This window comes from Castor canadensis, chromosome 5 (genome assembly GCF_047511655.1).
Source record: "Castor canadensis chromosome 5, mCasCan1.hap1v2, whole genome shotgun sequence".
In the NCBI taxonomy this organism is placed as follows: Eukaryota; Metazoa; Chordata; class Mammalia; order Rodentia; family Castoridae; genus Castor; species Castor canadensis.
The window spans coordinates 143,992,446-144,019,594 of NC_133390.1; the positions used below are offsets into that span (position 1 = coordinate 143,992,446).

The 27,149-nt window shown below is 36.7% G+C and overlaps 1 protein-coding gene across 4 annotated transcripts in view; it reads right to left on the reverse strand.

Annotated features, from left to right (window-relative positions):
• The window catches only part of Sptlc3 (serine palmitoyltransferase long chain base subunit 3), a 134,257-nt gene that overhangs the window by 66,470 nt on the left and 40,638 nt on the right, over window positions 1-27,149 (reverse strand). For all 4 annotated transcript variants that reach the window (XM_074074335.1, XM_074074337.1, XM_020166630.2 and 1 more), the window contains 2 exons: window positions 13,745-13,899; window positions 12,988-13,136 (listed from right to left, as the gene is read on the reverse strand). In XM_074074335.1, the coding sequence (XP_073930436.1) occupies window positions 12,988-13,136; window positions 13,745-13,899 (304 nt within the window). The remainder of the gene's footprint in view (window positions 1-12,987; window positions 13,137-13,744; window positions 13,900-27,149) is intronic.

Consider the following 27,149-nt stretch of genomic DNA (forward strand, 5'->3'; position numbering starts at 1 on the left):
AACAGAAATAGATATGTGTCGAAATGGTGTAATTAGCAACCACAGTATTAGGAGCTGTGGAATATTGTTAACATGTTTAGGACTATTATAAACATGCTTCCTTCAACATAATGATGAACATATTTTACTACGCAGAGTGGGATGTCAGAATTCTATTTAAATTGGTAAATTAGCTTCCTTACTGTGTTGAAATGCTGAGGGCTTAAGCTTTAGAAGATATTGAATAGTCGAGATTTTTTTGTAGGCCGTTTGAAAGCTGACCTTTGTCCTTCATGAGATGTCACATACTGTCACGAAACTGATAGCTGGTACCCTTTGTTCTCAAACAAATTCTATATCCCCCAAATTGTCAGAAGCAAGTGTATTAGTAATGTCAATCTTACTCAAGCCTTGGGGTGGGGGGTTAAAAATTTAAATTGTAATTTTTGAGCTTTTCATTATCAATGACATTATAGAGCAGAAAGAGAAACAAATCTAAAGATGAAAACATGGGTGCATGATCATTTGTCAGACTTGTTTTTACTTAGAAAAGACTGCATCCCAGAGGGAATGGTCCCAAGAGTAGGTTGTGAAAAGGCTACTGGCTGGGGCATGAGGAGATTGGGTTCTGGCCCAAGCTTTGACACCAACTGCTAAGTGGCCTCTGGCTACTGCTCCTTGATATTTCTAGAGGATGAGGAGAGATGGAGGATGGGGAAAGATGGAGTTTGGGGGCCCTCTGGCATTGTTCACACTCTCCCCTCCATGAGAATGGTCTTCCTCTGCTTATAGTAGCTCCCATTCACTGAATCCCACCTAACAGGCCACTTTTTCTCTGCTGCTTTTCTCAACTTCCAAGGCAAAATTTGTCAGAGATTAAATAAACTTCCTCATGGGATAATTATAGCACTTATTTAGTTGAAGTGAAGAGGATCAACTACATGCCTCATAGCTGAGCTATGATTGGTTTTGTACCTAAGGGCTTAGATTTATTTATAGAAAACAATAGTTCCCAAATCTTACTATCATGAAAGGTTTCTGTTTAGATTCATAGTCCAGGCTTCAGAAACAAATTTGAGAGATTTTCAGGATGACTGGACATTTTCCACTTTAAGAAGTCATGCTTTTGAAAGTTACTCTTGGCTGGTTTGGGGTGAGTTAGGATTCTTTAAGGAATAATAACAAATATTGGCTCTTGTAGTAATTAGGTGCTGTTTTCCTCTTTTACCTCTTAATTTTCAAGAAATAAAAATGTAGGAAGAGCTTGGGAAAACAAATAGTCACTAGAAACTTAACTAGCATCCTTTTCACAAACATCCAGGTCTTAACACAATTGAGTAAAAGTGTCAAGTTGCAGTTGGTGGTCCAAATACTTAAGTAGTTGTGGAAATTGCATTCCAAGCGTGGTCTAGTGCATAGAAATAGTGTTTTTTGAAATACCCAGAAAGGAAGCTATAATCCTAACTGATGGTACAAATAGATACATAATAGTTTTTATTTCTATCCTCTTGATAACACTTTAATTTCTGAAGTCAATAACCACAAATTGGGGCTGGCTGTGGTAGCATATGCCTATAATATCAGCTACTTGGGAAGTAGAGATTGGGAGGATCATTGTTTGAGGCCAGCCTGGGCAAAGTGTTAGTGAAACCCCATCCCAATAAATAATCTGGGCCTGGTGACAAGTGCCTATCATCTCAACTCCTGTGAGGCATAGGAAATAGGATCATGTTCTGACGTCAGCCCCCCAGCAAAAATATGAAACCCCCCAAAATAACTAAAATTAAAAAATAACTGGGGGACTGGCTCACATGGTAGAATACCAATTACCAATTCTCCCTTTTTGTTATGTGTAAAGGATGTTTTCTAAACTGTGACTATAGTCACTTTTGGTTCAGAATGTCCTGTTTGTGGACTGTTCCTAGACTTGACCCCAGAGCAAGCTGTTACCTGCCAACTATCCCATCTGTCTGTTGCAATTATGCCATGGCTACGAGTCCACATCTGTGCCACTTTTCTGAGCATCCAAGCCAGCATCAGTCTTTCTGGAAAAAAGGATTCTACTTTCAGGTATCTCTCAAAACTCTTGGGCACCCTGCTCTCCTCTTTGCTTCACTTGCTTGCAGTTTGGTGGGGTTATGGAGATATGTTGCCTCTTGAGTGACTTTTGTGTGTGTGAACATTCAGAGAAAGACTGGAAGAAGCCAGATGCAGTGTCTGTAATTATGATAAGCCTTAATGGTAAATGATAAGGATGAGGGAAGAACTGTTAAGAAGACAGAATGATACCTTCTTCCTCACTTCAAGTTCTCATTTGTTTTTTTATGTATATAAGGTATAAACATAAGGTTTTGATGTACATACAGTGAAAATGTCAAGAAAATTAACATACCCATTATCTCACAGTTGTTCTATGTGTGTGTGTGTGTACCTAAAATCTACTGTGAGCAAAAATCCTGAACACAGTATGTTTTTAAATATAACCTTCATGTTGTACATGAGTTCTCTAGACTTGTTCATCCTACATATCTGCTACTTTGTTTCCTTTGACCTATATGTCTTCATTTTCTGCACCCATAACTGCTGTCTTGTTTTCTATTTGACTTGTTTTAAAGATTATACACATAAGTGAGATCATGCAATATTTTTCCTTCTATATCTGATTTATTTTACTTAGCTTAATGTTTTCCAAATTATTTAATGTAATTTACCCTGAAGAAAGTTTGCAAGAATCATACCAAGAATTTCCAAATACTTTCCACTCAGATTCTCCAAATGTTATCATTTTGTTATATTTTCTTTAAAAATCTGTCTCCCCCTTTATCTTTTTGTCTCTATGTATACATACATTCATTTGTGTATTTTCAAAACTTTTTAATGATTTATAATAAAAAGTTCTGCTTAGCAGTAAATATTTCAGTGTATGCTTCCTAAAATAAATTCTGTTATGTAACTACAAGACTCTTATCACTGTTACAATATTTATTGTCTATTTTACAGACCTAACAGATTTGATTATCTCACTTTTAAAACTCATTTTCAGCAAAAAAAGAGTATAAGGAAGTGGAATGAAGCAATCTGTAATGAGTATGTCATTATTAATTTAATCCACATTCTTGCATATACTCTATAATCTGCCCACCTACACACACTCTATCAAGTAGACAAGTGTGTCCTTGTTTTACCAAAGAGGAAATAGGTACAGGGATGATGTGACTTAAAGGCATCTGATCTAACACAGGCAGACTACCCAACAATATATCGACCTACCATGCTGAAACATTGCAAGGCTTACTTAGTTGATTGTCATACATCTGTTGGAGGTTAGTGCTGTAATAATCCTTATTTTTTTTTACAGATGAGGGTACCAAAACTTGAGAGTTTAGTTCATTTTCATTATTCTTAGGCTTCAAGATCACACAATAAATCTAGAGTCAAGGCTCAAACTCATCATGTCTGACTCTAGAGTCACTGTATTCCATAGCGCTTTTGAAAGCGGGAACTTCTGGCAGACACTAGCCCATCTGAATATTTTTAAATATATAAAGATTTGTTCTGAACACTGCAGGAAAATTTATTGAAATATTAATATATTTTTTTCTCCTTAAATGGAGAATATTTTTCTGTGTCTATGTTTAATAAGTAGCCAGAGACTATTTAGCTTTTTGCTTCTGGGAAAGATCATGATATGAGAACCAAAGTGGAAAAGGCTTCCTTCATGTCTAGAAAAGCTGGCACAAATTGAAAGCATTTCATTAGATATATTGAAAGGAGAGAAACTAGGGTATTTGAAGAAGAGAGGGTAAGAGAATTTGATTAAGACTAGAATCAATGGATCCATGTATAGCTTTTGTTAATATCTACCTGGGGACAGTTGCAAGTTGCATGAAGGTGGCTTGAGTGCTAGAGATGTTTCTATTATCACTAAGGACTCTTCAGTCTCCAACATGGGGTAGAAACACTGGGTCACTAGACCACAGGGATTGTGTTCACTGAAATAGTAGGCTATCACTGTTCAACTGAATGATCTTGGGAGGCATCCCTGAGGTTATGGAGTTTCAGTGGAATTCTAAAACCTTAGCTTCATCTTGAAGAATAGAAGCCCCAACATGGACTAAAAGTAGAAGAATTAGCAGGGCTTGAAGACAACCTTAACTTGTTAAAAAAAAACCCAAAAACCAAAACCCTTATGTACTTCTGTATATTTACTGTGAGTTTTTGGGAAAGGTATTAAGAGTTTCTATACTTTGGGGTGTTCTTTTATAAAAGAAAGTTAGACTATACAATATGGGCGTTGTCAAACCCATGTGATTTTATTGTTCTTTCTGTGTTTTACTTCATTTAAATGGTAAAGAATTAAGTCTGGAAGTGACACTATGGATAGGCTTTACACTATACTTGGATAGAAATTAATGTATAGGCTCATGTGTGGCCTTTTTGGAAGAGTTTATTCTACTCCTTGGCTCACTAAAAGACAACTCAAGGTAAATGGAGTGTCCAGGCTGGTGTTGAGTTCAAAACAATACACACATGTCTAAGCCCTAAAGGATGATGTTAGAAATGTGAAATAGGTAGAAGGAAAGTAGAAGTCTGAATAAGTTCCTGGACTCTACAACTCAAGCCTTTTTAAGTGCTAGTCACCAAGTGAAAAGTCAGGTCATACATTTAGATTATATTTTGATATTAGAAGAAACACAGTTGTCAAGATAATCAGAAGCAAATTCTACCATATCACCAGATCTAACTAGTTTGGATTATCAGGAAGGTATGGAATAAATGGATAAGGCATTGCATCTCTGTCAAGTAATTCTTTTTCCATCCCAATTAATCCTCTCTCCACAGATAATTGGGTACGTTTGAGAAGTTAGGGCAAGGACATTGATGATGTCCTTGGTCTGTCTTAGGTTGGTATCAGTGGCCTTAAAAGACATACACAGATGCTAATGTTGATGAAAGTTAATTTGTATTCTTAACATAAATGGATCCATTAGGGCTTTTAGTTTAAATGAAAGAGGCCAAAATTTGATGTATGTTGATATGCACTGGATTTGGATATTTCACTGCTACTAAATCTAGAGAATTCTTCTCTTCAAGTCACTATAATGCCATACACTTGTCTACGTTAGCAAACTTTTTACAGAAGTCCAGAGAGTAAATAGTTCAGATTTTGGTTCAGATTTTAGTTGCTGTTGCAACTATTCAAGTCTGTCACTGTATTGTGGAGGTTGTCATAGACAATACACAAAAGTTAGAGTGTGGCTGTGTTCTAATAAAACTCTATTTACAGATACTGAAATTTGAATTTCAGATACTTTTTTATGTGTCATAAATTATTATTCTTAGTTTTATTGTTTCAATTATGTAAAACTATAAAAACTCTTCTTAACTTTGCAGGAAATACAAAACAGGGGACACATGACTAGTTTAGTGACCCTAGATCTAGATAGTTTCTGGTTTTAGCTATGAGCAGTATGGCAAATTTTCAGTGGGAGTTAGGGGAATTGCTGTCTAGTCTTGACTTCTCAACATATGTACTGTATGAACACTGATTACCAAGTCATTATAAAGGCCCTGGACGTCATGTATTTTGTCTTTTGGTATTTGTGGAGGATGGAGAGGAAAGGAGGGAGAGGATCTGCAAATTCTGAATTTCTATGAATCTCAACTTGTTCAATCATCCTACATATTACCTTGTTAGCAAGTATCATATTTGGGTAAAACTATTGGCATATCTCATTGAATCATTGTGCTTGGTTGGCTTTGTTGAACCTATAGGGCCAACTTTTACATTTTCAAACTTATCCCAGCTAGTTGAAATTTGGCTGGGCTGTCATTTCCACCACCGTCTAAAGAAAGACAATTACCTTGTCAAAAGTCTACTAGGTCTCAGGAACTTGCTAAAAGGCTTTCAGAAATCAGGGCGTGCTTTTATTTTTCTACACCCAACTAATTCCTCTGAGTCTCTTTGTCCTTACGAATACTCTTAAAAGAAAACAAAGGAGGCTTGAGAGAAATGCAATGAAATTTAATTAATCAGAATTTACAATAATTTGGTCTGTGAGGAAAGGGCATTATTTATGAAGAACTTTGCTGTATAAATTAACTAATTAGGTTTAGTTTATTTATAGCTTATTTACCCAATCCACTGCTTAAAAACAGGTCTGTAGAATTAATTTGCATAAAATGTGTTAATTAAAATCACTTTTTTCCTTCCTTTCTTTTATTTTATCGTTTTTTACATTTATTTACATGTGTATACATTGTTTGGGACACCTTCCCACTCTTCCTGTCCTTCCCCCTATCCTAAGATTTCTATTTGGTAGCAGTTTCTTAGAAATTGCCCATTACCAGAGGAAGTTGAAGGGCATATGTTGGTATTTATTTAAAATATGCTTTCATTTAGACATTTTTAAAATTCAAGCTGGCCCGTACTTCAAACGCTTAGGTTAATGAAATAAAGTGATAGCAATGAACTGGTCAGGAAGATAAGCTATGTCTGTGTCTGTGTGTGTGGGTGGGGGGGGGTTGTTTACAAACTACTGACTAAGGGAAATGTTCTCAAACTGAATAATGGAAGAGAGATTTCAGCAAAGTTGTCCATTACTGCTAATGTGAAAATTATACCTGAAACTTTAGAATGGAAAATAATTCCCTGTTATTGCTTGAATTCTTAAGTCAATGCATCCATTTTGATGTTTTGAAAAATGAGAATATTAGCGGCTACTCATCAAAATTGCAATTATAGTTGGAAGGAATGTTGTCAAGTAGACTATTTTATGGATATGTGCTATTCAGGTGCTCCTGATGAGAATTATGTATCAGGCTTTCTTTTTCAAGGGCAGAAAAATCATCAAGTTGAGATGAGTTTTCATTGGCACAAGAATTAGTCTTATGACATTCTGTAAGTTTGTTTTCTTAGATATGAACTTATAACTAATAGTTCTGGGTAAACTATGGCAGCATAAAGGGCTTGTGGATGATGTGTATGTAAATAACTTGCTGTTACTAAACATCCACTCTTTACCATTGGGTGCTCAGGGAAAGAAAGATCTAGGAACTATACACCTTTATATAGAGTAAAAGTGGGAAAGGGGAAAAAATAAAAGTTTCTCTATGGTTTGCCTGAATTTAACCTTTCCTGGATTTGAAAATTTGGATCAGTAGTACATGTGAGGTTATTATGTTCAATGATCAAAACTAATTTATTTCACTGATTTTCTACTAACCCATTTATTTGCCATTTTTCATTTACAGACATTAGAGTCATATGTGGTGGTGTTCACACTACACAAAGTGAGAGACTGTTATACTGTGGAAAACTTTTGACTAATTTTGTCAAGAAAATAAGCCATACTATATAATCCAGGTGGTTCCCAAAGTATGATCCCTAGAGCAGCAGTGCCAACATCACTGGGAACTCCCTAGAGATGCAAAAACATGGGCTCTTTGTTAAGAGGAGGCAGTATCTTGGTTGATTCTCTTGCAGTTCAAGTCTGAGAGCCACTGGTTTAGGCTAAAGAACCTACACTGCCTGCTGCTTCACAGGCCTTCCTATAGGCTGGACTACCTGGTCAGTCTGTTCAGTGGCAAATCTTGAAAATGCTAGCTCCCTTCATCAGACTGTGCCTGAACACTTGGCTTCATTAGCATCTCTTTCTCTCTTCATTAGGCTTTCTTCCTCCTCCTCCTCCTTTTTCTCCTCCTTCTGCCTCTCTCTCTGCCTCTCCTCTTTCTCCTATTTCCTCCTTCTCTCCCTTCCTCCATCCCTCCCTCCCTCCCTCTCTCCCTTCCTTCTTTCCTTCCTTCCTTCCTTTATGGTTCTGGACATTGGATTCAGGGCCTCATGAATGCTCTGTCACTGAGCTACACCCCCATCTCACTTCTGTTCATTTTTAAGAAAACAAGTGGCAAAGAAATATGAGATCATTGTGAAAAATGAGAAAATACTATAAAGTAAAATATAATCTCCTTTCTTGATGCATATGTTTATTTGTAATACATTTTCAAAACAATTCATTATGCACACATTGTCCGACAATTTGTTTTTATTTTTTAGTAATGGGTTTTCCATTTTATACAGGAAAAAAATGAGGACCTACAGCTTATGCCAGGCCATAGTTAGAAAAGTGAGGAACTGGGATTTGAATCCAAAGAACTTAATTTTGGATATTTTCTGTAAGCAACTACATTATAATTTTAAATGGCTAAATAATATTATGTTGAACAGATTCACCAAAAGGGTTTAATCAATTTCTTAAGTTGGAAACACATTTTCTAAGGTTTGCTATTACTCAGTGCACTGCAGTGATCATTCTTAAACATATATCCTTAAGTATCTATTGAAGTTTTTAAGACAAAAAGTTTCAAAATGTAATTAAGTAGCTTGCTGTTGACACATTTTCCAACTGTCCTTTAATTTCCTCTAACAGCAATATATAAGAGTGGGCTTTTTTTCACTCCTTTGAAAACACTGGATATTATTATTCTTTAAACTTTTGCCAGTTAGGTGAAAAATGGATTTTAATGTCTTAGTCATTTTCTGTTTATGAATGGAGCAGAGTATTTTCCAGACTCATTAGCCACTTGTATTTCTTTTTTTCTTAATTGCTTGTTTGTGTTCTGTGAATCTACTTTTTAATGTAAAATTTTTATTTAATTATAGTATGGACACACAAAGGAAACAAATTGTAAAAACAGAGTTCTATGAAGTTTCACAGGTAAAAACACACATAAGTGTATCAGGATTAAAAAAAAAAACCCAGAATGTGAATAATGCCTAGGAAGCCCATTTGTATACTTGCTTACATCCCAACTCCTTACACAAAAAGTTAACTGCTATGTTGAGCGTTCTTGACAGAGGCCATATTTATTCCTCAAAGGGGCAAAAATTGGTTCTTGGAGAGAGTATCTTACTCTATTTATGTATAAAGCATAGACATCTATGTGCTTCATGGATATAAAGTACATCTGTGACATTAACATTTAACGGGGGTAGGGTAAAATCAGGTGGAGAAATGTCACACTCTCCTGGATGCACAGTTTGTCTTTTCTGAACTTTATCAAAAGCTTGGCTCACAACTGGGTGTGGTGGGGCACACTTATTGTTGGCAATAATGGCGCCGATAGGTTTCAGTTCTTACTGCACCCTTAAGCTTTTGTTTCCCAGGGTCACGGTGCAGCCTCCCAGGGTCACAGTCCAGCTTTAAGTCTAGCTTGAACTCTCCTTCTGCCCCAACCTCCAATCAGCATGAACCATAAGATCCTAACCAATCAGATCATGCTGAGTCCCACTGAGGGGTATTTAAGCCCCTGCCCTTCTCTCCCTCTCTCTCTTGGCTCTCTGCTCTCTCCCTCTCCCACCCGGCAATAAAGAATCTCTTGGCCAGATCACTCCTCTCCACGTGGTCATTTTGGGGCCTATATTTCCTTACACTTATAACCCCTATACAGGAAATTGTCTGAATCAGAATTGAGAAACCTCGAGGTTGTGGCTAGCAGTTGTGTTGGGTGTTAGCTACCTCCCTTCTAATACAGAGGAACATCTGTTTTCCTTTGACCAGGTGGCCCTTGTGGCAGCAAGTCAGCTTGGAGGTCATTTAAAAATGGACTCCTATACTCAAGAGGGCACGGTAAGAGGACCAGTTGGAAAAGATTAGAGGTCACTGAGAGTTGTAGAACTGAGTGAGGATTTGGTTATAACTGACAAGTCAGGGGGGAAAAAAAGTAGTTGTACATCCAGCAAACTGCAGGGTCATGTTCCTGATAGAGTCCTTAGATTGCACAAGTGTTTTGTATTTGAATTGTCCCAGTAGATTTCTTGAATTCATTTGTTCATTTGCTTACTAATCCATTCATTCATTCTTTTTCAATTTTATTTGTAGAGGTATTTTTGGTGGTAGCTGTTTTTGTCTTTTACATTTTAATCTCAAATGCATTTGTAATTTGTCTAGGGTGCCATTTACCTAGATGTAATAATATGTGACATAAGCATCTAACCTATTCCCTTATGTGATCAGCCAGTTATCCTAAAACTAACAATGAAATCACTGTCTTTTCCCAGTGGATCTGAAATACTATTCCTATCACATACAAATGAGTGTGCAGGGTTATGCCTGTTTCTAAACTTTCTGCTGAGGCCCACCCACCCCCACCCTGCCCATAAGTATCATTGTGATTGTGTTCAGTTTATACATTCATTTGGAGAAAAATTGATAGAATTTACTAAATACCTACTATGACATCTTCTTCAAGGATATAGTAAGTATCTTGTTTTTTCTCATGCTTTCTTTTTATTCCTCTGGTGTTGGTTGCCTAGTTTACTAGCTTTAATCTTTACTGTTTAGTAAAGTAAGACTATATATTTTCCTCTGGGTACACAAGTAGCTGCATCCTATGGTATTCTCATAATTGTTAGTTCCTAGATATTATGAACTGTAATTTCTTCTTTGAGTCAAGAATCATTTAGGAAGAGATTTAAAACTTTGAAGTGACTTTTATAAGACTTTATTTCTATTTTTAAATTAATTTTTAGCTTTATTTCACTGTGATCTAAAGATATAACTCATATATGTTCTACATTTTGAAATTTAATTAGATTTTCTTTATTTATTATTTCTTATTATTTCAAAAGGTGAGGCACACATATACTATGTTTTAAGGTTCTATGGTCAATACTGCTACATGGGAGGCACAGGTAGGAAGATGGCTGTTCAAGGCAAGTATGTGAGACCCTATCCAAAAAATACTGACCTAATGCAAAAAGGACTTGTTGAACCACCATGCCCAGCTTTTTATTGGTCAAGATGGGGTCTTGCTGTTTGTTTGGGTTGGTCTTGAACTATCCTCCTGATCTCCACCTTCTGAGTAGCTAGGATTACAGCCATAGTGCCTGGCCTAAAATGTTTCAGATTTTTAAAATTCTTGATTTTCATTCCAAACTGTCATTTCACTCTGCCTCATATTCAAGATATAAAAAGTGACTATCTCCCCAGGTCCATTAGCCTAGAATGTTAAATTGACCCACAGTAGGCTAAAAACCTCCTTTAATTATGCATTCCACTATTTTTAGTTGTACTCTAAAATAAACCATGGGCATCATTTTGTATCAGTTCACATTTGTAGTTCTCACATGTCCAGAAATGGGTAAATCCCAGCTTTATTTTGGGCTTAGTTGTAACAAGCAGTTTGGCAAGCAACTTTCTCCTCTGGCTTTTCCTTTGCTGCTTCTTCCACTTGGGCACTGAAGGCTTGGTACTGGTGCTTATAAATGTCCTTTCTTTATGTGACCACTTCTTGATTGCTTATATTAAAGTTTTAGTTCTTTTTTCTGCCCCAAACTAGCAGGATTGGCTTCTCTTTCACAGGGTTGGCTCTTTCATTGTTTACTTGAAAATTGTTAAAACCCTAATCTTAGACCTTGACAGCTGAATGAATAGGCAAATATTAAAAGGTCAGTAATTCTGAGGTGTGATTAGGTGGAAAACAAACTTATGCTGTGGGCAGTACCAAATGAGAGCCTTCATTTCTGCCTAGATTCCTTGGGTTTTCAGACCCCACAGCATCAGGGACCCATGTTCCATGTCTAGCTTCTTGTGAGGCAAACCATGATCTGTGTCAAGCTACCTTCTTCCTTCAGCTTCTGCTAGCTGTGATGGAGGAGTGTTCTGTCTCACTGAGTGGGGGGGTCCATATCTAAAGTACTGTGTCTTCTGACTGGTCACTGACTGTCACCAGCACCAGAGGAAACATCCGAGTTAGTTACTGACTCTGTGCTTCTTATGACAGAAGTATTCTTTTCAGTCCCTTCTCCATCTCCAAATGGGGCATAATGGGTGTGACAGTCCTAAGAGGAGTAGGACCGAGACCCTGCTCCTCCAATTCACCAGTATCCTGTTTACATCTTTGGCATTTGTGCCCCCAGATAAAGATAAGATGTCTTTCTTAAGAAATCTAAGAAACCACTATTAACTCTGTAACTTTAGCTAAGTATTTGCTGAATGCTTGCATAAAAAATGTACTTTGCCCAATTTGAATTATTTGTTATACAAGTTTGAATAATTATTGATCATAAAGCCTATCTGCTGACAGTTACCTAAGAGGGGCATGTGATTCAGTACTCATTAATGGTAAATCCAATTTATCAGACTTGCCTCTGGTTCTTAGGTACACCTGGACTAACCTGGTGTCATGTGTCACTGTGAAAGGGAACCACAACAGTAGAGAAGCTGAGCTGGACTGGAACTTAGGGTAGATAATTAAGACATGGTGCCATGATCCTTCTCCAGAAGGTGGGAATAATAACAACCATGCTGCCTACAGCATGGGATTGTTTGAAGGAGTAAATGAGATGCTACATTAAAAAAATTTCCAGGAATTACAAAGCATCTTACGAGAGCAATCTTGCATAATTTTTTTCTCCCTGATGTGGATAGGAAGTGGAAGCTTCCCTCTCACAAATTTCACTCCTTTGTATAAGAAACAATATTTCTTTTCTAAAAGGTAAATAAATAGTCAGTCTGTGCCATCTTGTCTATTCATTCATTCATTCATTCATTCTTTCATCATTCATGCAACACGACATTCTACAAGGCTAATATCTCTCTGTAAGAAGCTCACATTTGAGTTGTAGAGAAAACCATATACAAATACAAAAGCAAGATTATTTTAATTAGTGATGAATGTCATTAAAAATGAGGAAACACCAGTATCATAAAAAAGAAAAGAAAAATGGGAAAAGGAACAGAAAAAAGATTTGCTTGTGTTTTAGAAGTGTGGTCAGGAAAGACCCATTTCAACTATTCAGGAAGATTAAATATGTAAATTAAAAAACTACCTGGCAACATCATAGTGCATTAAATTTTCAAAAAAGACTTTTATATCACTTTTTCTTTCTCAATTTTATGATAGCTACTTGAGGCACACAGCTTAGATATAATATGGATTTGAGAAGTAACTGCAAGGGATCTGAGAACCAACTGAAGAAAATGCCAAGTTAGTCAATGTACATACCCATTTCATGTCGGGTGCTGGCCACTCCTACACCGTATGTTTCTAAAACATCCTTTACTGTCCTCATAGACTCATTGTACTTGACTGTGAGGCCAAGGAAGTTGTAGGAGCCCATGTTGATGACATCTTTGATGACTCTTCCAGTAAACCTGCAGAGAGACATGTAATTGAACACAAAAGGCTATCTGTCTTCTTTAATACCATTCTAGGGCCAAGACACCTCAGTTCTAGCCCAAGTCATATGTTTTCTTTTTCTTTTCAACTTACATTGTTATCAGTACAAAATGGTTTATTGTTAGATGAAAGTAACCCCATAATGAATTGGATCAGAGCACTGGAGAATGATAACTACTTAGCACTGATATTCCTTGAGTAATTGCTTTCATGACACCCATGCTCTGGTTTAAAGTCCCACAAGGACCTTCTAAAGGAACATTGTCATCATTGTCTCCATCAGCAAGAAAGAAGGAGGGTACAATTTGTCAAGAGAGTTGAGAAAGACTCTTCAAACTTGGTTCTGTGTGTACTGAACCTTTTGACAGAGGGATTACTTTAATTACTATATAAACAAACCATCTTGGCAACTTAATTACTGTGACTTCCTCCTGGCCTCATGACAACCTGCAAAGGACTGAATGGTAGGAGTCCAGCCTCTTCTATGCCTTGGGTTCTTCAGATCTGTAATCTGATGACCATGTTAGAATTTACTTGAAATGTTATTTTTTTCCTACCAAGCCCCTCCAGGTGGTTGCCTCACCTAAATGTCCAGTTATAGTCATCTGATACCCTCTCCAATAGATCGAAATAAGATGCTGGGGCACTGCAAATGGGTCGGTTCCAGTTGTCTCTGATTCGCATGTAAAGGTTCCTTGTAAAAAAATTCTCAAAGTCTTGATACAGTGGCACAAAATCCTGTTAAAACAGAGATAGAAGGTTAACTTTGGTCTCTGTTGGTTTATGTTTTTGCATTTTATTTACAATTGAAGGCTGGGAGAAGACTTGGAAGATCCCTGCAAATAATCCGTCTACAGATAATTCTTGAGCAGGTCAATAGGTGAAGGAACAGGTCAGGCTCACAAATAAAAGTGTGAGGCCTCCACTTCTAAAGAACCCATTCCTTAGTAGGAGTGATTATAAAAAGTGATAAAGGTAATAAAGATACAGTACTAAACAACCTGTAGACCAATTGGCAAAACTGCTATTGGCAGTTTCAAATGGCTGAGGGCCTGAAAACTAAGCTGATCAACTGTGGAGACACAAGACTTCATTTGTAGCATAGGTAGAAAGCACCGTGCTCCTATGTAAAATGCAATCCATAAATTGAGGGGCCTGCAATCCAGCTGAGGCTCAAAGGAAGACAACATCTAATTCTATCATTTGACTTGTAATAGTTAATGCTAAGCAGAAAATGCAAACCTTGTACCTGTGGCCTAAACCAAGTACTTTGGCATTCATAAGATTAGAACAGGAAGGAGAGTCACAGCTTGCTGGAGGAATTAGGAAGTCTTTATGTGGGAGGGACTGGTAGAGGTGGCACTAAGGTAGAATGAGGCTATTATGGACGGGGTTGCTTGGGAAGGGTGCTGAGGGTGTATGGGTTTGTTTTTGAGCATGAATAAGAATAACACATCAGGCTTTGCTCATTGCTCAGAGCCTATATTGGCTCCCACCTTCAAGTCAAAGCCAAGGGCCTGATTCATCTGACTTCTAGTTACTTCTCTTATCCGGTCCCCTAACTACTTCCTGCAGTGTGGAAGAAGCTATAATGTCATCTGGGCAAAGAGGGTAGGAGACTAATCAGCTGTGTGAGGAGTTTAGTCTTTATTCTGTAGGTCATGGAGAGACACTTAATAATTGGGGGAGAGATTTCTCATTGTCCCTCTGATCCTCTTTGAGCAATTTGCTTTCCTTTTCCTTATGAAATAGAGCTAATCTCCTGGAACAATGAGGATTGTGAGAAAGCCTTTGTAGGTGATCTTCTTATGCACTGATTTTTACACCTATTCACTGAGTTGGTCCATTCCAGAGGAAAATGTAGAGAATATGCAGGTGTTGATGGCAGGTGCTTGCATCTAAGTCACAGCCCTTTCTATTACTACACCCTTGGGTGCTCAGCAACAATGATAAGATTACTGTGGGGAAAATTATGATTTTTCTATAGGAAAGAATGTTCATAATTTGAATAGCTTAAGTAATTCTGAGTAAAAAAAGCAACACTGGAGGTATCACAATACCTGACTTCAAACTATACTACAGAGCCAAAGAAATAAAAGCAGCATGGTACTGGCACAAAAACAGACAAGAAGACTAATGGAACAGAATAGAAGACGCAGACACAAATCTACAGAGTGACAGCCATTTGGTTTTTCACAAAGGAATCCAAAACATGCTTTGGAGAAAATAAAGCCTCTTCAACAAATAGTGCTGGAAGAACTGGAGATCTGCCTGTAGAAGATTGAAACTAGATCCCGGTCTCTCTTCTTGTATGAGTGTCAATTCAAAGTGGATCAAGTATCTTAATGTTAGACCTGAAACTGTGCAACTACCACAGGAAAGAATAGGGAATATACCAGAACATACAGGCATAGGTAATAACTTCATGAATAGAACTCCAAATGCTCAGTTATTAAGAGAAAGGACCAACAAATGGTCTACATTAAATTAAAAAGCTTCTGCACAGCAAAAGCTGAAGTGATAGCTTACAGAATGGGAGAAAATCTTTCCCAGATATATATCTGAAAAGGGACTAATAACCAGAATATACAGGGATATAAAAACTTAACCCCACAAAGAACCAACAACTCATTGAATAAATGGGCAAATGAACTGCATATACAATTCTTAAAAGAAGAAGTACAATGGCCAATAGATACATGAAGAAATGTTCAATATCCTTGGCAAATTAAATAACATTGAGATTTCACTTCATTCCTGTCAGAATGGCTACCATTAATAACACAAACAACAACAAATACTGGTGAGAATGTCAGAAAAAGAAATGCCTATACACTGTTGATGGAAATGTAAATTAGTACAACCACTATGGAGAGCAGAATGGAGCATCCTCAAAAAAACTAAAAACAGACCTACTATATGATCCAGTGATATCACTCCTGGGCATATATCTGAAGGAATATAAGCCAAGACAATAGAGCCACTTGCACATTCATGTTTATTGTACCTTTGGAAACAGCCCAAATGCTCCACAAATGATGAATGGATTAAGAAAACATACATGCATACACACACACACACACACACACACACACACACACACATACAATGGAGTATTATTTATCCATAAAGAGAATGAAATTATGTTGTTTTCAGGTAAATGGATGGAACTGGAGATCATCGTGTTAACTGAAGTAAGCCAGGCTCAGGACAAAGGTCACATATTTTTCCTCCTATGTGGAAGCTAGAAGCTATAAGACAAATGAATCCACAAACACATATATAGTCATATATGTATAGAGGGAGAGAGAGAGAACATGATTGCAATAGTGGGTCTGTTTGAAGGGACTATGGGGAGGTGGAAGAGGAGAAAAGAATGATAGAGAGTGAATAATATTGAAATATATTGTATCTGTATATGAAGATATCATGATGAAATACACTGAAAGCTGTTAAATAACAGGGAAGGAGGGTAATAAAGAGTTAGTAATGGGAGGGGATTAATCTGATCAAGGTAAGATATATACCAAGGTGAAATCCCCTTGAACAATCAATATACACCTAAAAAGTGGAGTACAGGAAGGTAAAACAGGTCCTGCCCAGAAATGGGTACCAATGAGAGTAAATGAAGAGGGTGAAGGAGGACAAATATGCTTTGTGTACCTTGTATATGTGTATGAAAGTAGAGCAATGAAACTTGCTGAAATTATTCTACAAAGAGAGGAGAAGGGAGATGTGGGAGAAAGATGGAGGGGGTGAATCTAATTATGATATATTGTAACCCCCATAGAAGCAATATATGCTAATAAATATATTTTTAATAAGAAATTTGAATGAGAAACTTTCCCTGAATGAAACTCAAATCACGGTTGTACAGATACTATATTTTCCATGTATTTTTGAGAAACCTTTGCAATTTGTGTAAATTTTCAAATCAAGTATGTCATATTATTTTAGGATGTACTCAAAAAAAGTATGGCTATGAATTGGAAAAATTTTAATCTGCAAGTTTATTGCTTAGATAGGCATATCTAAACACTTCAGTATCAAAACGTTCTTCATTTCTATTGTATCATTTTTAGCACCCGAGGAGAAATTCATATAACGTAAAACTAAAACGTTTTTAAAGTTAAAAATGAATGTTTTTAAGCACATACCGGGTGCCGTCTATTGCATGTGAATTTGCAACACTGTTGGCTACATTTACAAATGTCATACCAAATGCATTTTCTCTAAACAGCTGTGACATGTTCACACAGGGAAAAATACATATTGTTCGGACTACAAGATAGTGTAATTTTGGAAAACTAATTTTCAAGCTATTTCCTCTTTGCCTCAATTTTTCAGACTATTCACTGCTTTATGGATTACTCTATTTCCCCAAATGTTATTTGTGTCCCTCTACTTATCTAAAGCATTACTTGAAATGATGCTACATGAACTTATCAAAAGAAAAGAGAGAAATAGTTTTGTAAGTAATATTTCCAATTGGACTTAATAGTTTTAGGTTTTATGAGGAATCTTACCCCAAATAAAGTAGCAGTTGATTTTAGAAAGGAGAAAACAAATAAAACATACAGTCTATAAAGTTAAAACAAAATTAATTTCAGAATTGTAACTATAAGATGCACATAGTACCAGAGGTGGAGAAGTCAGAGATCACATAGCTCAAACACCCATTTGAGAAATGAGGAAAATCAGACCCAGCACGGTGAGTGACTTGGATTCTGGTTAGCCTTCAGCTTCTCCCACTGTCCCAGTCAGTAACTTCAGAGTGACCTCAGGCTTATCCAGCTTCCCTTTAAAACACCAGTGATGACAAAAAAAAGTCTGGCCCACAATAAGGGAAGCTATGGTCAATAAATCACTGACTACAGTAGGAGTGTCTACTAGTCGTAAAGAACTTGGTATTGACTGGGGAAAATAAGCTGTAGCATCTCCTCTTCTGCTTCATGAACATGCATTATCACGACCACCTGAGATAAGCTGGGATGATGCTTCATCCTGCCTGACCATTCAGCCTCCTGATGCAGACAACTAGAATTTGTACCTATGCAGAAATGGGCAGCTACCTCTTTATTGAGGTAGCTTTGATGACTCCTATTCTGTGGGGTCAGGGAAGTCATTCTACTGAGAATGATCTGCAGATTTGACAGTAATGTTATAAAGTAGGTACTATAACTCTGTGCAAAAAGAAATTGCCAGATTTTAACCACACAGAGGTATTTCTCTGTGCATGACATAAATTCTTACTCAGATCTGATGCACACTTTCAGCAGCCTACATATTCCTGAGATAGACAGTTGAGTTTGGAAATCTACTTAGAATTGAAAATCTGGTCTGGGAATGAGCTGAATTGCTTTTGGGCATGGTCCTCTTCTTCCCAAACGTGTGGCTTCCTGCCTCTGTGTGGGTGTATTTTCACTCCACCCCATTCCTTTGAGTAGCAGTGAGCTTTCTTCAGGAGCAGCCAACACCTCCCAAGGGTTAATATCCTCTTGTCTCTGTCAAGCTTCCCATAGCAATTTAACTATGCTAGAAAATGAAGCTGAACTTAATTTTTCAAAAACAGAAGCATTGCAATAGGACATACATTTATCAATCTGTATATTTAATTTGTCACTTGGCTTATTCACTGTCTTTGTTTGTATCTGATACAAATGATTAAATGTGATGGAGAACTCCAGACCCTCAGGACATAGTCATTTTGGGGGACAGTGAATATTAAAAGATGATTTCAACCTAAAAAGATAGCCACAAATTGTTTTGTTTCCTCTGCAATGTGGAATTCTTTCTTTTTCTATCTTTAAATTTGTATAATAATTCATAATTTCCAAGTGTATAGCTATTTCCATGCACCTTTTGTAGATACATTGATAGAGAGTCAGAAAATGTCACTGCACAAATTGGGAATTGTGATCAGACCCAAAATCAATTTTCTTTTCAATAAATCATGCTTCAGTGCTTGGTGTTTACAAGGAAATGAAAAGAACACACCCATGTCCCATGGTAAAACCTACTGCAAAATTTGGAGGCATATGCCTTATTTAACTATATGCCTGTTCAATAGCAGATAGAACCATTGCTTTGTAGAGAAAGAAACAGCCACTGTCACATACCAGGTATTTATTTGTGTCTCCACTGATGCTTTTGATCTCACCTAATATTTCATTTTATATCACTATTTCCTTTTGGGAAACAGCTGTTTCTCTTACCCTAAAGCCCAGAATAATAAGAAAAAAAAGTTTGTGATTTCCTTTTTGTTAGTAAGGGTAACTGTATTTAAAACACAGTTTCTTTGAAGTATAAGAAACTGTGGCTAAATTTAATTTTTATTTATTTGTATTTTTGGCAGTACTAGGGGTTGAATTCAGGGCTTCTTGCTTATTAGGAGGGCACTCTGCTACTTGGGCTATGTCCTCATCTCTTTTTGCTTTAATTATTTTTGTAATAGGTTCTTGCTTTATGCCTGGGCTGACCTGGACAACAATCTTTGAATTTATTCTTCTCACCATTGCTGGGATGATTGGTGTGAACCACCATGCACAGTTTTTATTGGTTGAGATGGGGTCTCATGAACTTTTTGCCTGTATTGGCCTAAGATCCTCCATATCTCTACCTCCTGAGTAGCAAGGATTACAGACTGAGACACTTTGCTCAGCCTTTAATTTTAATTTATATTTTTAAGGAAGTAGATGGTATTATGGCTTGGATTTTAAGTATCTCATATGCTAAAGGATTGGTTGCCAGTCTGTGGCACTACTGGAAAATGCGGGAACCTTTAGGAGGTAGGACTTATTGAAAGAAATTAGGTTATTGGAAGTATGCCCTTGAAGGGGATATTGGGACCATAGCCACTTCCTCTCTCCTTTTTTTGCTTCCCAGCCACCATGAGATAAATAGCTCTTTGTTCTACCATATGCTCTGCACTATTATGTTCTCAATCACTGTGGGTCCAAAATGATAGAACCAAGCGACCATGGACTGAAGCCTCTGAAATGTCAATTCAAAATAAACTTTTTCTCCTTTTTAGTTGATTTTCTCAGGTGTTTTTTCATAGCAATGGAATGCTGACTAACTCAGATGGGAATGAATAAAGATGGCAGACTCAGTACCTGTATTAATCCTATTGCCTCTCTAAAAGCCTCATAAAATTACATAAAAATACATATTTATAAAATAAAATGAAGTTACAAATTCCTAGAAAGACAATCAGACTGTCACCAATGAATCAGAAATGATGCAGAATCACCAAAGGCAGAACATAAAGATGTAAGCAATGGAGAAATAAAACCGTAGGAAACCATAGCTCAAAACATTTGCAAGGAAGTCTGGTTTGGATATAAACTATCTGTAGGGAAGCTACAAGTAGGGAATGAAGAGCTATAACCACTTGATATGCAGGGTGACTAATTCAGAAGCTAGAACCCTTCATCCTCCTCCTATTTATTGGCCTAATAACTGAAAATCAATAACATTGGGAGGAGAAGTGCCCCAATGGGAGGTCAGACAGACAGATGACAAGATTTTGGTCCTGGCAATGCATCCCATTTCTCTCTCTTCACATATATACATGTATATGCATGTATCTCTCTATATATGTATATATGTGTGTGTATATAAAACATGAATAAAAACATTTGAAATATATGGGCATGATTATAGAAATATAATAGAACCATGCATCCTTTAACAGTTTAAGAGTATAATGGCTACAGCCAAAATACAAATTAATAAGCTATTATATTAAATTAACTACTTTTCCAGAGTATAGTGAAAAAGGGCAAAGAGAAAAAATATAAAGGAAAAGATATGCAGAATATCCAGAGATATGTAGGATAGATTCAGTATCTCCTTAATAGGCATAGCAAAATTGAATAAAGGCAGTTTAAGAGAAGAGAAGGAGGAAGAAAAGATGTTAAGGTAGAAGGAGGAAAGGAGGAGGACATTTCTAGAGATGAAAAATTTGAACCCTAAGATGTTTATCAAGTACCAATTGGAGTAGATCAGTAAAATTTCACACCAAGATACATACTCCTTCCATTTCAGATCTCCCAAGGGTAAAATGAAAAGTCCTAAAAGTGTTTAAAGAAGAGTAAAGATAGTTTTTATGTAGGAGAATAAGAGTCAGATTGATTTCAGACTTTTCTTTGGTGACAGTGGTTGAAAAGATTATGAAGGAATATTATTTCAAACTTAAAATACTGTATAATATTAAAATAAAATATTTAATAAAATACTGTACAATTTAAGTCAACAATCAAATGATAGAACCAAGGAACCACTTTCCAGTATATGTAAGCAGCTATGATTATAATAACCAGAGGCTTTAGTGAATAATTGAGAGGACAAGACTGGATTTCAAAATACCCTACAAAGCTATACTAATCAAAACAGCATGATACTGGCATAAAAACAGACATATAAGGTAAGGAACAGAACACAAAGCCCAGAAGTAAACCCATGAATTGATAACCAATCGATCTTTGACCGAGGTGCCAAGAGAACGAAATGGAGAAAGGACAATATCTTCAATAAATGGTATTGGGAAGATTAGATATTCACATGTGGAAGAGTAAAAATCGACCCTATCTTATCCAACATACAAAACTTAACTGAAAATGTATTAAAGACTTAAATCTCAAAGACTTAAAGTCCCAAAACTATAAAAGTACTGGAAGAAAACACAGAGGAAAAACTTCTTGACTAAGTTATCTGCATACCTACATTCATTTTGTCTGTATTCACAATAGCCAAGATATGGAAATAGACCAAGTGTCCATCACAGATTAATGGATAAAAAAGATGTGGTTGTATATGTAATGGGATTCTGTGCAGCCTTAAAAAGGATATCTTCTCATTTGCAACAATATGGATGAACTGGAGGACATTTTACCAAGTGAAGTAAGCTAGGCACAGAAAAATACTGCATGATCTCACTCATATGTGGAATCTGTGGGAAGTTGAGGTCTTACTACCAGAGTGGAAAATGGTGGTGTCCAGAGCCTGAGGGCATAGAGGATATGGGGAGATGTTGGACAAAGGGTCCAAAATTTCACTGATTCAGGATGGATGAGCTTTGACAACTGATGGACAGGATGGTGACTGTAATAAAAAATAATGTACTATGTACCTTAAATTTGTTAAGATGTGTGGATCTTACATGTTTTCACCTCAAAAAAGAGATGAAAGATTAACTTTGTGACATGACATATACATTATTAGCTTAAATATGGCAATCATTTCAATATGTATACATGTGTCAAGACACATTATACACTGTAAGTATGTATAATTTTGTCACTTTTACCCCAAAAAAGATGGAAAAAATTTTAAGAAAAATTTAGAAAGTTAAAATATAAACAAAAGGAAAACTAAGAAATGTACCAAGCTGTGAAAGGAGAAATATTTAAAATAAAAATAGACAGTAATATGATATAAAACATAATGATAGAAAGATGGTAGAGATAAATTTACATATGTGAGTCAACAAAATGTGAGATTTAACTATATAAAAGTGCCAATATTTGACCATTTTTAGCTTATAAAACAGCAATTTTTATACTTTGTAAATACATTATTACAATACAGAACTTTTCACATTTGCTTAAAATCAATGTATAGTCTGCTTGTAAGAAGCATATATTTTCTGAAAATTATGAAGATTGAGAATAAATGGTGGCTATTGTGGAAAAAGTAGATGTATAAACAGTAATAGCCAGTAAACAGAATATAAGGTAAAAAGCAAGATAAAAGATAAATCCACCAACGACTACTTGGACACTAGGACCTTCATGCATTTTTTACTTACACTAAAATATATAAGGACAAAAGCCCTAACCCACAATCACAGTGGAAGGCATAAACATACATCTCTTAAAAAAAAAAAGAACCTCAGGAGAAAAACAAAGATAAACAGAGACAAAACTCCAATAAAACAATGTGTAATCTTTTTCTGGCACACATGGAAATTCTAATAGAACTATGTAGCAAAGTGAATTCATTAAGGTGGGAGAGTTAAGGTCAAAATTTGAAAGTATCAATAGGTTTACTGCATACTATCGATAACTAATGAGAAGATGGTATGGAGGAAAAAATAGTACTATAGTAACATTGTAATTAAAAATTATGCCCAAAGAATTGGAAATGTAAAAAAAGTGCAAATTAAGACATAAATAAAAATGTTCACCCTACAGCTTGGCAAAAAGTTTCATTAAAAAGTTGATAATATCAACATAACAAAAGTTGACAATTTTTTCATACCTGAGAAATCACTCTCAGGTATGAATCTCGCTAAGAAAGATTTTTTGAAAGTCAGTTTAGCACTACCTCTCAGAAGTTAAAACATGCATTCCTTAAACCCAGAAAGTCACTTCTAGGAATTTTCCTAGAATAAATGCAAATGCTACTCATTAACAAATTATTTATAATAATAAAAGAAGATGTAAGTAAATTATGATATACCTGTATTAAGGAATACCATCATGCATCTACTAAAAGGAATAAGGACATCCTGTAACAGCAAGTGAACATCTCCAGATACATACCTTAGCTGGGCAAAAAACAAGTAGGCTGCATGACAATATGTATGATATGATCCCATTAATGTTAAAGAAAGGACAGAGTATGTACAAATGAATATAAGCATAGTTTTATGCACAAGGATGCACAAGGTGAATGCTTTAGGCATTATTTCCATAATAAAAAAAGGAAAGGGAAAAAGACAAGAGCTTGGTAAGTGGCTTGAAGTTAGGGCTTGTCATAAACCACTCATTTCACAGATTGACTACGTACTAGTTAACACACTAGCTAACATACTAATTAATTAGTACAGCTACCCCTCATCAAAATCAATTGGCCCTGCTCACTATCACAGATTCCTTCTTTCTGAGTAAAGCAGAAAGGTCTATATTATAAGAGAAACTTAAAAATTGATTTGACTAACAGTTGAAGGATGCTTTAGCAATTAAATACATACATATAAAGATATCTACATATCTCTCCCTATAATTATATCTTCAAATAAATGCTGGCCTCTCAGTATTTTGGGGAGAGGCCAGCATATACTGTGGGAGATCTGATTTTACTGATGGTCTTATTTTGTAAAATATTTCTAGAACTTTCGTATTTTGGGGTTGCCTTCCCAGCCTATGGGACATACTCTGAAGACTGCAAGAATGGAAAATCTTCACCCCTATGACAGTGAATTTGCTTTTCAACTAGAACCAAGCCTGGAGATTCTTATTGCACTTAACTATTGCTTTCTTGGTGATAGTTGAAGCAAAGAGCCAGCCATACCTGACAGAGGACCATTCTAGGCAGAAGGAAAAGCAAGTGTAAATAGAAAGGTAGATACTACTGGGGGTGCCTGAGGATAAGCAAGGAAGTCCTAGTATTTGAAGCAGTGTGAGGTAGGGGAGAGAAGAAGGGAAGATGAAGTTAGAAATGTAAGAGGGAGGTGCATTCTAAAAAGCCTCAGCCAGCTCTGGCTCTTATTCTCAGCAACTTGGCAAGGCACTGAAGGACTGATCTGATGTGACCTGACTAAGGTTTTAAAAGAAACACATTGGTGTCAGTTGAGAAAAAGATTATAGAGTTCAAGGGTAAAAGCAGGTTACGTTGGGTCAGAGAGGATCATAGTTTGAACAAAGCTAAGGCAGCAGGAGTGGTAAAAGGTAGTTTGATAACAAATGTATTTTGAACATAGAACCATCAGTATTTGCCAACAGATTTGACTTGGGGTGCAAGAGGCATAAAGGTTGACATAGAGGTTTTTGTCTAGAGCACATGGATTGGCGGAGACAGCATTTGCTTATCTGAGAAAGATTTTGAAAGGCATATGTTTGGATGGGAAGCTCAAGTGCACAGTTCTGGTTGTTTCAAGACTGAGGGATTGATGATGAATGGGATCTAGTCACAGGTAGGTTCTTGACCTAGATAGGAATCTACCTACCTTACCATACCTGTGGTAAGGGAGCAGAAGTCCAAGTATGAGAGCACAAGTGCTGGTAAATGGTGGAGGAGGGTGTGGATGGAAGTTCTGACTTTTTTTCCTACTTTCTCAATGAAATAGGAAGCAAGATATTTGCTGAACAGCAAGAGGGCCAAGAGGTGTTCGAGTTTGAAGGGAAAGGAGAAAGTATGATGCAGTCACCTAGAAGACCAAATATAGTAAGATGATTGATTGGCAGGCAGCACTGAGTCACCTTGAGCCTACAGAAGAGAGATCAATTGGCCCAGATAGGGATGTGTATAAAGTTGAGGGTGTATGAAAGCCCATAGAATTTAGGTGGGTGGAAGGAAAAAGAGGACATGGAGAGTACAGGAGAATGGAAAGGACTTAAAAATCAATGATTGTGATCTTCTGGGTTGGGTGGGGTAGAGAGATGCTGGAGGGAGAAAGCCAGTAAAGATGAATGCGTGGGACAGATCATCTGGTAGTATGTGCAGCCAAGGTTGTGAAGCACTGATCAGCTAGTCAGCTGCTAGTCTGTGGTCGCTATCTTCCAAAAGGCTTCCACAATAAAGTGTAGGTGTGTTGGCTGTACCTGGGAAAGGAGATGAGTAATTAGAGGTTGCAAGGAGTGATGTTGTGGACACCCAGATACATGTGATAGCTGAACTTGAACTTGAGAACCTCTAGAAAAGCAAGGCTTCTCAAACTTTAGTGTGTGTGTTTGCATCACCTGAAGATCATGATAAAATAATGGTTTTGCTTTGGACGTGCTAGGCTGGGCATGAGAGTTCTAGCAAGCTGACAGGTAGTGCCACTGAGAAAGATTAATGGGTGATCCTATTGGCATTGGCTTCACCTGGGAGCTAGCTTAGAGATGTAGAATCAAGGCCTCACAGAATCTATATATGAATATGAAGCAGCATCTGCATTTGAACATGACATGCAGATAATTTGTGTGCCAACTAAAGTTAGAGAAGCATTGTTCCAAACTATTGGTTCAGTACTTTGGCTGCTTTTTTAAACCACCTGGGAAGCTTATATGAACCTCACCACCTAGGCTTCACCTCAACTCAGTTTAATCAAGGTATCAGTGGGTAAAGCCCAGGCATTAGTATCTATTAAAGCTTCTCAGTGGTTCCAGTGGGTAACCGAGACTTTGGAGATCTTGTCTAATATTACTATATCACAAGCTGATGGCTAATATATTAAACTCCCAGGGGTATCTCAGTGAGGTTCTCCCGGCTCATGTAGGGTTCACACAGGAAGACTAGTGCTTGAACAGTCTGTTTGCTCTATACAATACCATAGCTTGCCTCCAGTAACATCAATGGACCATATCCTTCAAATTACTCAGAAGAAAGTCCCTCTGGGCTAATACTGCTGTTGTTTTAGGATGTAAATCATGGTTGCCATGTGAAAAATTTCAATTCATGCAAACCTTTGGATATTTGTTTAAAATATTATTTAGCTTCAACCTGCTTAAACCTCTTTATTTCGGTGGGAATTAAAATCTCTGGGAATGAGCCAAAAGTGCCTTGGATTTACTTGCAGAGGTTTTGGGGATTATCTGTATCTAATGTGAACACAGAATCTCAGCTGCAAAGTTTTATACTATGCTGGTGTTACATTACATTGGGTCTTGGAGAAACTGGTATTAGAGAAATTCGTTTTCTCTTCTTGGGTAATTAGAGCTATTCTTGAAGTTTTTAAGTTCTCTTGTATGACTGACATTGTTTATATTTGCTAATTTTGGATTGTTCTATCATTAGGAAAGTAACTTTTCCACAGGCCTATGAGAAATTATATTTGATCTCTATAGTTGCCTTTGATTAAAGAAAAAAACAACACAAGTTAGTCACCTCAACATGAAGAATTGCATGGAAACAGTAAGCAAAATGTTTCAACCTTGTATATATTTGTATTGTTCATTTTCATGCTGGGGTCTATCTGGGGACCATGTGCTCTGGGTTGTGATTTCTCTTTTTAGTTCTCTTATAGAAAGTTATTTTGATTTTTCTATTCTTTCCACTTA